At 48.3% G+C, this 14,542-nt stretch overlaps 1 protein-coding gene and 1 long non-coding RNA gene across 2 annotated transcripts in view; one reads left to right on the top strand and one right to left on the bottom strand.

The window, feature by feature from the left end:
- Positions 1-7,970, top strand: part of MEDAG (mesenteric estrogen dependent adipogenesis) — a 24,024-nt gene extending 16,054 nt beyond the window's left edge. The window contains exons 2-5 of the mRNA XM_002720574.6: positions 253-362; positions 3,429-3,541; positions 4,771-5,056; positions 6,925-7,970. Coding sequence (XP_002720620.3) covers positions 253-362; positions 3,429-3,541; positions 4,771-5,056; positions 6,925-7,049 — 634 coding nt within the window. The 3' untranslated portion in view covers positions 7,050-7,970. The remainder of the gene's footprint in view (positions 1-252; positions 363-3,428; positions 3,542-4,770; positions 5,057-6,924) is intronic.
- On the bottom strand, positions 7,426-14,542 carry LOC103352079 (uncharacterized). Its single transcript, XR_007913753.3, has 2 exons — positions 14,352-14,542; positions 7,426-8,323 (listed from the first exon to the last, which is right to left on the bottom strand). It is a non-coding gene; the product is annotated as an uncharacterized LOC103352079 (long non-coding RNA).

The following is a 14,542-nucleotide window of genomic DNA, read 5'->3' as shown; positions in this document are numbered from 1 at the left end:
AGCACGAAGCCAGGCCACCCCACGGATCATGGCACCCCTGGGTCACACTCTCTTCCCTCAGTCCATGAACTGTGACGAGGGGAAGCAGATTGATCGATGTGGTACAAAATATGGTGACCTCTGTAAAAGCACATTTTGGGGGCTTCCCTCCAAGGTTCATGCCTGTGGAAGGGACCTGACCAGCAGCACGTCCCACTCCTGACTTAGGTGCGAGGGTGTGTTACATTTGCAATTATCTCTGCTTTTTTGTAGATATGTGGAACTGACCAACTACTGTGATTATAAGGACTACAGGGAAACCATATTGAGCAAACCCATGCTGTTCTTTGTGAACGTCCTGACCAAAAAAGACACCTCAAAAGGTAGGTCTATAAACATTGTTGCTTTGGTCCTGCCTTGCTGGGTGTTGGGCCGAGGCATGCTGAGGGGTAGGAATGGGGCATGAAGAAGACAGGTGGAAGTCAGCTTCTGACCAGGCCAGCAGTGAGGAGCCTGGTCTCAGAGGGCATCTGAAGCACAGCTCGAGCCTATGGAACCAGTCTCTAAGTGATCTTAGAGCAGACACCACCGCTCTCGGAGCTTTCTTCCTACTTCCTGTGTCGGTAAGAACTGACCTGACATCCTGAGCCTTCAGAGGTTCCACTTCCTGTCTAGGCAGGAAAGTGAGTTGACATCCCGAACCTTCAGAGGTTCTACTTCCTGTCTAAACAGGAAGTGGTCTGATGTTCTGAGCCCTTCAAGGTACCCAAATGACTGGAGCTCTGAGGATGATTTATAACATGCTCTGTCACACCTCTAACACTATGCTTGAGGCTTGCTTTAATGTAATTAAGCGGCACAATGGCCCTACAGGTTTAGCATCCAGGTGGGGACATTGTGGAGTATGAAAGTCATCACAGTCCAGGTCTCCAGCACAGGTGGCAGAAACCCAACCATTTGCGCCATCACCTGTTGCCCCGCAGGTCTGCATTGGCAGGAAGCTGGGGCCAGAGTGTTGAACCCGGGCACTCTGCTATGGGGTGTGGAAATGTTACTGGTGTCTTAAGCACTAGGCCAAATGCCTGCCTGCCTATTTTATAGATGGGGAAACTAAGATAAAGAAGTAGCACTCGTAGATGATTTCATGTTTCAGCCCCTGGTGTTAGAATTTCACATTTTGACAGATACATCTCTTTATTATTTCTTCCAAGAAATCATATTAACCGATAAGGTTGACTATTTTATCTGATTAGAGTTTTCCTTCCTACTCTTGCTCAAAGTGGTGTGAGGAAAATCATGGGCATAAAGTTCTATGATACAGGTAGAACTTCTTGAGCTTGCTTCCAAATAGCTTTCTTAAAATGAGAAATAATCTATCCATTTCAAAGAGACTTCCTCAGACATCCACACCACTCAGATTCTGCGTAGTCCGTGGTTCAAAGTCACGATGCTCTCTCTGCAGGCAAGGCTGGGTACAGAATACACAGGAATCAGCGGTGCTTGTTAGAACAGCTGAGCCCTCATGTTCTTTGGCTTGATGATGACCAGAAAGCCAGAGAGTTCTCCAGGCTGTGTCAAGTACACCCCACGTCCATCTCTCAGAATGAATCAAAGGAAAGAATCAGGGACCTCTCCTTCTTGACATTTTAATTAAAGTACAGGGAGTGATACCAGGAGATCTTGGTGCTGTAGGACAACCATTGTGGAAGGAGGTACAGAAGTAAGTTCTATGATGCAGAAACTTAAGACAGTCAAGTTTAGACTGTGATCAAGGCAACATGTCCAGTCCTGTCACTATTCTAAAACTTCACTTTTGCAAAAAATCAGAAAAGCTACCATTTTCTCCCAACAAGTACGAATGCTTTCCAGAACTTTGTCATAATAAATATACAGAGAGACGATGGAGCTGTGCAGTACACAACCTGCTCAACCAGCACAATTGTGGAATAGGATAGCCCTGAGTATTTAATGACCCTAAAAGTTTTGTGGGTTTTTTTGCTGTGTGAAACTTAATTCAAGGGATGGATGTTCTGTGGCATGGCAGGTTAAGCCACCACTTGGATGCCTTCATCCCTTATCTGAATGCTGGTTCAAGTCCCAGCTACTCTGAGCTTCTGATCCAGCTTCCTGCCAAAGCACCTGGGAAATAGCAGATGATGGCTCAAGTATTTGGGTTCTTGCCACTGATGTGTGAGATCTGGTTGAAGTTCTTGGCTTCTGGATTTGGCCTGGCTCAGCCCTAGCTGTTGTGGGCTCTTGGGGAATGCACCAGAGGATGGAAAATCTCTCTCCTTCCCCCTCTTTCTCTTACCCTCTGCTTTCCAGTAAATAAATAAATACATACATAAATCTTTGAAAATGTCTTTAAAAGGAGGCAATTCAAGGTATCAAATACCTCGCTTGTTTTATTTGCTTATCCATCTTTTATCTCAAAGAAGATATAAAGTAATTTATACATAAAGTGTCCCCAAAAATAATTTGGAAGAAAGTAAAACAGGGATAGGAGAAAGAAGATGAACAAGGTTAACTCAAAATGCATTCCTTGCAAAGGTAAACCCTTCTTATTGGAAAAACCACAGGTCTGGCTCTGAGGTGTCTCAAAACCACACCCTGGCTGGCACAGACGGAGGGGGGACAGAGGTCTCGGTGGGCCTCCAGGTGAAGTGCTTGAGCCCATGGAGCTTGATGCCGGGGGCTGGGAAGATGAAAAGGTTGCTTGCTGATGCTAATTCGCATCTCCTAATGAGTCAGTGCTTCCATCATGCAGAGTTGGTCAGAACAAGGCATAGGGGTTAATAAAACAGCGACAACAGAAAAACTACCACTAGGACACACACATGGTGTTATTTAAACAGTGGGAGGTGCTTTCCACATCTGGACTTGTGATAGGGCCAAGGGCACAGAGGAGAGTCTGTCTCAAACCGCCTTGGTTCTTAGAACCCAGAGAACACTGGTTGGCTGGAGAGGCTGGGGAGAGATGGAGGAAGGACAGACAACATGGAAACCCTGGGCAGCTTTCTTGCTGGATTGGGCTGATTTTCTGCTTTGCAAATGAGGAAATGTCAGAGAGAGCCAAATAGCAAGGTGAGGACGTGAAGCCAGCCGGCTGGATTTTGCACACTTTTGTCCATGCCGTGCATATCTGCAAAGATCAGATTGTGGAAATCGTGACGTGTGAGACTTCTGTGACAAACTGCCATCCCGGGGAGAAGCTGGTGTCCTGAAATGCTTTCACAACAGCGTTCAGCTGGGTCCCCGCAAATCTGGAAAATCCTTGCAAACATTTCTAGAAACCTGGTCAGGCTTTGCAGTGAGGGTCTGAGGGAGTGGCCAGAGAGGAGTGAAATTTGCAGCGAAGGGGGGAAGCACTGTGTGGGCAGCCCCTCAGAAAATGCTTATGTCCCTGGTGCACACTTCCGTCCATCTGAATTCCACCCGCTGGTTTCTAGAGAGGACGTATGCCTTCCTTGTGAACACAAGGCACCCCAAGATCAGAAGACAGCTGGAGCACGGCATGGACATGGTCATCTCCTCAGTGATTGGAGAAAGTTACCGACTCCAGGTAAGCCTGCGCCTGGCTGAATCCCGAGCCGCCAAGCTCCCGGGGGGACCTGTAAGTTCCATGCTAGGAACCAGCCCCAGCGCCTTTGCGTAGTTCCAGGCGACCCCATTATCTGGGAATCTTTTGGATTCCTGAAACCGCAGGTTGTACCAAACTCAGCTCACATGGGGACTTCCAAACTTCATGGCCAGTAGGATTAAAAGATAAGATTATTTTGGGGCCAACTGAATTGAAATACATGCAGATGAGAAGGCCTGCAAAAAGCGGAATAATGCCTATTCTGAAGATATGCATGACTTTCAAAGCTTACTGGCACCAAAATCAACATATCGTTTAATTCAGTTGTTTCACAAGCTATTTGAAGTATTCATATACCATTTGATCCCATACATGCATACATATGATAAGGTTTAATTTATAAATTGAGCACAGGAAAAAGATTAGCAACAGGAATTGAAAATGGAACCGTTATCATACAAAATAAAACAATTTATTTAAGACTCTGAAATTATTCTTTTTTAGAATTTCCTGTTTAATATTTCTGGGCCCCTGGTGACTAAGTCTGTGGATGTGAGAGCACAGATAAGGTGGGACTACATATGCCAGTCGCTTTGTTCCCTGGTGCATCACTATTGCTACCAATAACATCACTCAGTTTCTGGCAACTTATTAGAAATGGAGTAAAAATAAATATGTTTGACCACACAGTTCAAAATCTTTAGATGGAATATGGAACACAAAGGTCTATTTTTTTTTTAAAAAAAAGACAAAATTTAAGAATCTTTTTTTTTTGACAGGCAGAGTGGACAGTGAGAGAGAGAGAGAGAGAGAGAAAGGTCTTCCTTTGCCGTTGGTTCACCCTCCAATGGCTGCCGTGGCCAGCGCACCGCGCTGATCCGCAGGCAGGAGCCAGGTACTTTTCCTGGTCTCCCATGGGGTGCAGGGCCCAAGGACTTGGGCCATCCTCCACTGCACTCCCTGGCCACAGCAGAGGGCTGGCCTGGAAGAAGGGCAACCGGGACAGAATCCGGCACCCTGACCGGGACTAGAACCCGGTGTGCCGGCACTGCAAGGCGGAGGATTAGCCTAGTGAGCCGCGGCGCCGGCCAAAATTTAAGAATCTTTGTGAATGAGAAATAAGGGGTGTGACATTTTGGATAGCAGGGAGCTGTGAGTTCTACAACACCTAAGCGCATGCACTTGATTTCCTGCTTCTTCCTCTTTTTCAGTTTGATTTTCAAGAGGTGGTGAAGAACTTTTTCCCTCCAGGAAATGAGGTGCTGAATGGAGAAAACCTGAGCTTTGCCTATGAATTCAAAGCTGATGCACTGTTTGATTTCTTCTATTGGTTTGGCCTCAGCAATTCCACTGTCAAAGTGGATGGCAAAGTTCTGAATTTGTCAAGCAGCAGTCCAGAGAAGAAGGAGACGATTAAGCTATTTCTGGAAAAGATGAGCGAGCCTTTAATTCGAAGAAGCAGTTTCTCAGACCGGAAATTCAGCGTCACTTCCAGAGGTAGGGTGAAAATTCTCGGGAGTGTGTGGGATGTGGTTATGCAGAGGGTAGAAGGACGCCATGGTGGGAGAGGACAGCCAGGTAACTGGAAAGGCAGGCCCTACTAATAAAAGAGCGAGATCCTACCACGTGAGGCGGAAAATAAGGAAAGTTCACCACCAAAAAGAAACACAGTGGCTTTTCTGTAGGTTTTTCTTAACGTTCAATATTTAATTATGGCTGTTTATTATTAATGAATGCGTATCAATTAGTTCATAAGCATTTGCAATATTAAAGTGCCTATTTATACACATTTAAACATCATTGGCAAGAATTTAAACATGATGAAAGAATGCTGCATTCCCTCTGTGTGTGTTCGGGGTGAAAGACTGTTATCAGTTATCAGCTGGGCGTGGAGTCTTCACGCTCCATATGCACCTCTAACAACATCTGGAAAGGCTCTCCGGATCTTGCGAGATCACGGAAGGATTACGGGAGGTTTCATTGAAAGCTGTCACTGGCATGTGGGGAGGGGGGGTCCTTGGTTTTGAAGCCCAGTGGCTCAGGCAGGTGGCGCCCACCCCCTCTCCTCCGGAGGTGTCCCCCACAGAGCCGGTTCTCTGACTCCTGCTGGGCTGGGCTGCAGAGCAGCACCTTGATCAGGACTCAGGCGCTGTCTGCAGAGAGCCAGTGTCCTCCAAGGTCACGTGTAAAACTCTGTCTTTGTTGATTGTATTTAATGGCAGTTGCTTCTTCCAAAGCTTACAGCAATAATGCTTACTCCCAGCGACTTGTTGTCCTGGCCGTGATCTCTCTCTCTCTCTCTCTCTCTCTCTCTCTCTCTCTCTCTCTCTTTCTCCCTCCTTCCTTCCCTCCTCTCCTCTCTGTCTCTATGCTTCCCTCTGTCCATCTGTCTCTGTTCCTCCCTTCCCTCTCCATCTTGGCCTCTGCCCATCTCTCTCCCTCCTTCTCTGTCTCCTCTGTCTAGCTCTCTTTCCTTCCACGTTGCTTGAGCTTGTTCAGTCTCTGTCTCACTCTCTGTGTCTGTCTGTCTCCGTCTCAGTCTCAGTGTGTCCCTCTCCTTCCACGATGTGTTAATCCCTGTCTGTAATGCTGCTGTGCTCTGCCTCATGCAGCAGTGGTGGTGGTAGGGGTTACACTTGGGTGCTTTGTGGGAAAGATTGACTGCTGCCCTGTTCCAACAGTATCACAGATACCCAATCCTTCCTCCAACACACTCAGCCTCACCCCTGGGCCGCAGCAGCCTCGGCAAAGTCCACCTGGTTCGCCATGGCTTACGCATGTCCCATAGGCTGCCATCTCAGGGGTGCCACGGAGCGGATGAAGTTGGGCAGTGCTTCCTTGCAAGTTTGCCCTGAGCCAGCCCTGGGGCCATTTCAGCCCAGGAGCAGTGCGACAGCATCCCTCTTGGAAGCTGTTACAGGCACTGCAGATGGCACAGCCAAGACACACCTGCTGCTCTGGCTGGCAGGCTGAGCCTGGCTCCCAGCCCCTGGGCACATGGGCAGAGCACAGGGGCACACTGCTAACCAGGCTCCATCCCCTTCAAAAACTGCCCTCTGTCCTGGGCCTCTATTCCCCCATTGCGGGCCTTTTGCCATCAGGTGAGAGAGAGTTCGTGCCGCTCACTGCAGACCTACTCCAGCCTGTGGGAAACCAAGTGGCAACCACATCCCATTGGTAGACAGAGAGCAGTGCATTTCTGTTCAGCTTGTGGAGTTCTTCTGAGGAAGCCAGGCTTCCCTGTTAATTCTTGAAATGGTTATGCTGTGCGAGTTTTAAAGACACTGTTGGTTTTTTGGATTTTGGATTTTTGTTTGTTTGTTTTTGCCATGCTAATAATGCACGTCTTATTTCCTACTTTTTAGGTTCGATAGATGACGTTTTTAACTGCAATCTGTCACCCAGATCATCCCTCACAGATCCCCTTTTGGTAGAATTCCCATTTCCCAGCGTTCTGGAAGCGGAAGAGACGCCCAAGCAGTTGGTCTGATTGGACTGAACTTTCCAGCAGCTCCTGCGCTCCAGGCCTGGGCGAGACTGCAGGGTGAGGGGACAGGAGGAGGTGGGAGGCAGGCCTCTCCACCTGCTTGTCGGCCCCTGGCTCCCCCATGGCCTCGGCAGAGGGTCCTTTCTTGCATTTCTCTGCATGTGATGCCTTGGCAGGCCCAACACACTTGACCCTCTTAAAGGTTATGGCTACTGGGATGGAAGGGCTGTGGGCCCCGCTCCCCCGGCATAGCTGGCTGGCTGGGTATATCCTCTACTTTGAACACTTCTCCAAAGAGGCAGAGAAACTACACTTGCACATTTTGCTTGGGACCCTGCCCCCCTGGGAGTTTTCCTGGCAGCCATTGTGGGTATTGTCTGGTCTGGGTGTCCACTGAGTATGGGTTGGGAGGATTTGACCCTCTGCTTGGGACATCCTTGAGTCCACCCACACCTAGCAAGCCTGGGGTTAGCTGTGCTGTTCTCTTGTAAACCTGAATGGGCACAAAGCCTGTGGCATCTTTCAAAGGTGGGCAGGTATGTTTTTTATCCTGCCCATGTGTATACATTCAAGGTAAGGCTTCCTGGGGTATGGCCAGGTTAGCAGGAAGGTGACCTTGCCCGCCCACTGCCCCAAGTGTGAACTCCTTGGGCCTCCAATGGAGGAGGCAGCCAGGTGATGTGAGACCAAGTGGCGATGCCAAGGATACTACAGGTGCACTGTCCTCCTTGGGAAAGCACATCGTGTGAGCTGAGTATGTTAAGCAAGCTTTTAGCAGTCCTAACACAAAAAGCAAACTAGCCGAATGCTCTAAGGCTACCATAGCACATTGTTACAGCTGTACGTTCTTCACCACATAGCCACAGTGGAATTCTTCCAAAGCAAAAATAAATAAATAAAAATCTTATCAACTTACCAAAAAAATGAGTCACTACTTATGTTTGTAATGAGAAAGATTTGTAGATCCTGAAAACAATTCTCTCCTTTATAGAAGTGCTCCTGTGTGACACATTTCACTAATACGACTGTGGGTCCTGCCATTTTTACTGGAACTGGATACAACATTGGCACGATTACAACTTTTCTTAGTGTTCAACCTAGAAGTGCTTAACTGTGTTGTCAAGTGTGTGGGCGATGTTTCCGTTGCGGTTTGTGAGTGGCACACTTGCCTTGTCACTAAGTTGCAGTAGGAATGGTGGTTTTCACAGACATCTTCTCAAGAAGAGCCTTTGGAAGCACAGAGTTACAGAGGACGTGGAGCACCATTTGAGAGTGACCTTCCAGAAAAGAGAAGGGGAATCCTATTTAATAATAGGTGAGAATAAACATTTCAGTGAAAAATGAATAGTAGCAGCAATAAAGTAAGGTTTATATCAGTGCAAACAAACCTGAGGTAGATATCAAGTATTAAATACTTTCCATAGGAAACTCTACAGACAAAATTGACCAAGAAGAATTTTTAAAGTTGCTAAATTGAGAAAAAATACCCCTAATTGCCCCAGGAATGGACTAACAGCTGGGCCGATCCTCCTTCCTTCCTTCCTTCCTTCCTTCCTTCCTTCCTTCCTTCCTTCCTTCCTTCCATTAATATTAATTTTTTTCAAAAGGCAGAGTTATAGAGATTGAGGGAGAGACAGACTGAGAGATCTTCCATCTGTTGGTTCACTCCCCAGATGGCTGCAGCTGGACCAATCTGAAGCCAGGAGCCAGGAGCTTCTTCTGAATCTCCCATGTGGGTGCAGTGGCCCAAGCATTTGAGCCATCCTCCACTGCTTTCCCAGGCCATTAGTAAGGAGCTGGATTGGAAGTGGAGCAGGTGGGACTGGAACTGATGCCTATATGGATGCCAGTGTCACAGGCAGAGTCTTAACCTACTATACCACAGTGCCAGCTCCAGCTGAAGGTGTTTTAATCATTAAAAACCTTTTTAGGGCCAGTGCTGTGATGCAGTGGGTAAAGCCACTGCCTGCAGTGCCGACATTGCATATGTGTGCTGGTTGGAGAGCGGCTGCTCTACTTCCGATCCCACTCTCTGCTGTGGCCTGGGAAAGCAGTGGAGGATGGTCCAAGTCCTTGGGCCTCTGCACCTGTGTGGGAGACCCAGAAGAAGCTCATGTCCATTTGGGGAGTGAACCAGCAGATGGAAGACCTCTTTCACTCTCTCTCTGTTTCTGCCTCTGCCTCTCTGTAACTCTGCTTTTCATATAAATAAATAAACCTTAAAAAATACCTTTTCTAGGGGTGGGTGTTTAGCCTAGTGGTTAAAACACTTTGGATGCCCGTATCCCTCATCACAGTAGCTGGGTTCAATGCCCACTTCCGGCTCCTGGCTCCGGCTTTCTGCTCATGTGCATCCTCGGAGACGTGGTGATGGCTCAGGTAACTGGGTTTCTGCCGTCCATGTGGGAGGCCCGGCTCTGGCCAGGCCCAAGCCCAGCCAGGGCAGGTATCCTTGGATTGTAACAGTGGCTGGGAGTGCCTCCCTCCCCCCGCCCCCTTCCCCATCTCTTTGCCTCTGGAATACACAAATGAATAGTTTAAGAAACAAACAATTTTCAGTTGGCTCTGAACCAAACGCATTCGGTCATTCAGTATTCACTCAGCAAAATTCTATCGACTGTCTAAGGGAATATACACTGTGTTAGTGTGTTTTATTGGCAAATATCACAAAGAAGTGATGCTGGCCAATCTTTAAAATCAATGAAAATTCTAGGAACAGACCTTCCTGAGTAAAAGAGTCTTCCATCTGGTATAAATGGGGACTCCTGCAGATATTTTCATATTTATAAGATCAATAGAAATGTGTAGGACAGTGACCTAAGCAGTTCATCCAGTCCTCATATATCTCATTCGTTTAACACATGGTTACCCTGCGCCAGGCCTAAAAAGATGCGACCGGCCGGCTCCACGGCTCCCTAGGCTAATCCTCCACCTTGCGGCGCTGGCACACCGGGTTCTAGTCCCGGTCGGGGCGCTGGATTCTGTCCCGGTTGCCCCTTTTCCAGGCCAGCTCTCTGCTGTGGCCAGGGAGGGCAGTGGAGGATGGCCCAAGTCCTTGGGCCCTGCACCCCATGGGAGACCAGGAGAAGCACCTGGCTCCTGCCTGCGGATCAGCGCGGTGCGCCGGCCGCGGCTGCCATTGGAGGGTAAACCCCATTGGAGGGTAAACCAACAGGAAAGGAAGACCTTTCTCTCTGTCTCTCTCTCTCACTGTCCACTCTGCCTGTCAAAAAATAAAAATAAAAATAAAAAAAATAAATAAAAAGATGCGACCTGGCATAAAAAGATGCCTAAGCATTACCCTTGCTTTTGCTTCCACTTTTATTTATTTCATTTTATTTGGAAGGCAGAGAGACAGACACAGAGAGCTTCTCCCTGCTGGTTCACGCCATGACCAGGTCGATCTGGTTCTTCCACGTGGCTGGCAGGGATCTCCAAGCACTTGGGCCATCACCTGCTGCCTCCCAGAGTGTGCATTAGCAGGGAGCTGGATCGGAAGCAGAGGAACCAGAACTTACAAAAGGCGCTCCAATAAGGGATGCAGGCATCCCAAGTGGCAAATTAACAGCTGTACCAGACACTCGCACTTTGCGTATTTTTAAAATCATTCACATATTTATGTATTTGAGAGGCAGAGAAACAGAGTGCTGGCATCTGGTTCACTCCCCAAATGCCCAAAACAGCCAGGGCTGGACCGGGCTGAAGCCACGAGCTGGGACCACAAGCCAGAGAGGCAGGAACCCAACCACATGAGCCATCAGTTAGCGCCTGCCAGGGTGAGCGTTAGCAGGAATCAGAAGCAGAGCCAGGACTCACACCCAGGGTACTCTGAGACAGGACGCAGACGCACCAGGCAGCACGTTAACCCTAGGCCAAGCGCCTGCCCCAGTCCTTGCATTCAAGGAGTTTCCAGTCTTGTGAAAATATGAGAGGTGTGCAGGCTAAAGAGCACAATAAAGTAAGTGCTAGGAGGACAATGCAAGAAGGGAAATGGCTAGCAGGTGTGTGATCCAGTTTTAGAGGTAAAATTGATGAAGAGTAACTACAAAATTTATTTCCAAAACAGATATATAAGGATGGATGTAGCCAGGTGATTGACTTAGGCAAACTCTCAGTAACCTTGAAGGCTATTAATTTATTCCAAAAGAATGCAAGTCTGCAAGTTATTTACAGAATGAGGGGAGGGGGTAGCTCCTTGTGGTTTGCCTTTTGGCTAAAACTCCTGCTGGCCTCAGTCCTTAACCTTGGCCTATGAACTTGTTTACTTAAAAAAAAAAAAAGATTTTATTTATTTTCTTGAGAGGTAGAGTTACAGACAGAGAGAGGGAGAGACAGAGAGAGTGAGATCTTCCATCTGCTGGTTCACTCCCCAAATGGCTGCAACAGCCAGAGCTGGGCCGATCTAAAGCCAGGAGCAAGAAGCTTCTTCTGGGTCTCCCAAATTGGGGCATGGGCCCAAGGACTTAGACCATCTTCCCCTGCTTTCCCAGGCCAACAGCAGAGAGCTGGATCAGAAGAGGAGCAGCTGGAACTCGAACCAGCACCCACATGGGCTGCAGGTGCCACGGGTGCAGGCCTAGCGCACTGCACTAGCCCCTTTCTCTTCCATTTTAAGTTGTATCACTCCTACCTGAGCCACTCCCTCCCGGCCACTTTCTTCTGAGAAGCTAACACTTGAGTACCCTACACTTGCTGTCTGCCCGCCCTGTCTTTACAGCTTCCCATCACGTTCCGTGGTGTGTGTGTGTGTGTGTGTGCCTGTGTACATGCAGAAAGACAGTGATTTGAATCATTTCCATGGAAACAGCCAATTAACACTTAACCCACTCAATACAACTATTCTCAAGGGTTTGGGAGCAATCCAAAGCTTTGTGAAACGCATGTCAGTACGCTAGAGGTTTTAATTTCTGAAGGATTAACCTGGACCGGCAGCGTGGCAAGGCTCTTAGCCTCCCCTCCTGCTTCTGGGGAAAAGAGGCCAGGATTTACCTGGCCCTTCACTCCACTGTGGGATGCAATCAACGACTCACCCCAGGCTCAGATAAAGCCCCAGCCACTTGGTGGCACAGCCTGCGGGGACTGGTTCTCAGTGCCCCCTCTGCAATGTGACAACCCAAACACACCTCTTGGACACTGGGTGGCCTGAGGTCCCTGCTACCTGGGACCCTGATCCATCCATATCCCCTCTCCCTCCTCACCTGACTGCGTGCATCCATCTCAGGCATTCCTTTCCCAGGAAGCTGTTCTCTCCTATGACGTCCAGAGCGTTGCTCTTAATATCACATACAACCCATACTCAGTGCACACCCAGTACTTGTCGAGAGCAGGAAGGCAGTCAGACAAACCAGCAATCCCTTGGATGCATGTGGCTTTACAGTGGACGGATTATAGTTGGGATTATTCATCTCACAGCCCCACAGGTGGATTGTACTATGCTTGTGTTGCAGTCCGGGAAACCAGGGGCCAGCGATGCAGCCGCTGCCTCCCAAGGGCCCTGGGCAGACAGGGACAGAGAGCTCTCCCAGCTCATGCAACTCAGTGCACACCCCCACCACTCCCCAGTGTTGAGACAGATCAGGATATTAATATGAATTCACTTTTTATATGCTATGTACTTGCTGCTCTATTTTAAAAATATATTTATCTGAAACTATGCTATGTTAATTAGCTCTACCATTTCCAGACAGTTAATCTGTTATTGGGTGCTACTTTCTTAATTTAGACACCACTACTAAATCCTGATTTAGATTCATTCCTTTTAATAACATCAACAGAAGTCTATGCCTTCCGATGTGTTTCACCATTCATGGCTTTACATTTTGAGAGTCTAAAATCTATGCTATTCCTTCCATTACAGGGATCAGACTGTACCACAAGATTCTAGCTTAGCTCTTTATTTTTAAGAAATTCCTTGCATTATGTCTGTGGAATATTTACTTCCATGCCTGTTCTGTTTCCTTGAATAAACTCCTGCTTTGTTACGCTTCCTGTTCTCCTATGGCCCTGTATTGGGATGACCCTCCTTCAAAGACAACCTTCTGCTGCTAACTGCACTCTAAAAATGTTGTGCGGGGCTGGCGCCATGGCGTAGTAGGCTAAGCCTCCACCTGCAGTGCCAGCATCCTATATGGACACCAGTTCAAGTCCCGGCTCCTACTCTTCCTATCCAGCTCCCTGCTAACATGCCTGGGAAAGCAGTAGAAGATGGCCTAAGCACTTGGGCCCCTGGCACCCACATAGAAGACCTGGAAGAAGTTCCTGGCTCCTGGCTATGGGTCGGCCTAGCTCCTGCCATTGCAGCCATTTGAGGAGTGAACCAGCAGATGGAAATTTCTCCCTGTCTCTCCCTCTCTCTGTCTGTGCCTCTCCCTCTCTCTGTCTGTAACTCTGCCCCTCAAATAAATAAAACTTTGGAAAAAATGTCATCAGCATCATCCAATGCACATTTCTTGTCTTCTCTTTTCACTAACTGGCCAATAGCTGTGCTGTAACCTGGAGGCACCCAGGCCTTACTAAGCCCTCATCACTATGTGTCAAATTGCCAAGAACACAGAGTATGGCAAAATGTTTGTGGGGGAAAAATAGGATTTAAAAAGAAGTTTATGTGGGTGCAAAAAATTGAAATGCATGCAGGGAAGGAAATCTTCAAAAATTCAGGAAAACCGGGTTCTGCACCAAAAGAAGCTTCTCTTTTTAATTCTTTTCCATGAACTTTGGTTTGTTTTTGAGAGGCAGAGAGACAGACATAGAGAGTTCCAATCCACTTGTTCACCCCCCAAAATGTGGCAACTGTGGGAGATGGACTAAACTTATAACAGGAGCTGGAGGGGCCGGTGCTGTTGTGCAGCAGGTAAAGCCTCCGCCTGCAGTGCCAGCATCCCATATGGGCGCCAGTTCGAGTCCTGGCTGCTCCACTTCCGATCCAGCTCTCTGCTATGGCCTGGGAAGGCAGTGGAAGATGTCCTAAGTCCTTGGGCCTCTGTACTCACATGAGAGACCTGAGAGAAGCTCCTGACTTCAGACCACTGCAGCTCCGGTTATTGTGTCCATTTGAGGAGTGAAAGAACTGATGGAAGACCGATTCCCACCCTCCCCCTGACCCCCACCGCCTCTGCCTCTAATTAATTAAAAAATGATCCAGGAGCTGGAACTCGATCCAGGTCTCTCACATGAACGGTAGGAACCCAAGTGTCTGAGCCACCAGTGCTGCCTCCCAGGGTCTGCTTTAGCAGGAAGCTAGAGTCAGGGGCTGGACTGGAGCACAGAGCCGAGGAACTGCCATGTGGGAAGGAGGTTCGCCCTCACCTGCTGCTTAGCAGGGCCGTTTTGGTGCTCGCTGGGTTGAAGATGAAAGCCCCTCTCTGCTCAGTGAAAACGCAGATGCAGCGTAGCTCATGGGTGTAGAAGTGCTATAGGCAGGCACAGAGGATAAAACTGATCAGGTGTGTGAGCTGGAAGACCACGCCTCCACCATGTGGTCCTCTGTGTGACCTCAT

Source organism: Oryctolagus cuniculus, chromosome 9 (assembly GCF_051225735.1).
Source record: "Oryctolagus cuniculus isolate XC-2025 breed Fujian yellow rabbit chromosome 9, ASM5122573v1, whole genome shotgun sequence".
Lineage (NCBI taxonomy): Eukaryota > Metazoa > Chordata > Mammalia > Lagomorpha > Leporidae > Oryctolagus > Oryctolagus cuniculus.
Note: the sequence above shows the minus strand (reverse complement) of the source record. Positions and strands in the feature narration are given on the sequence as shown.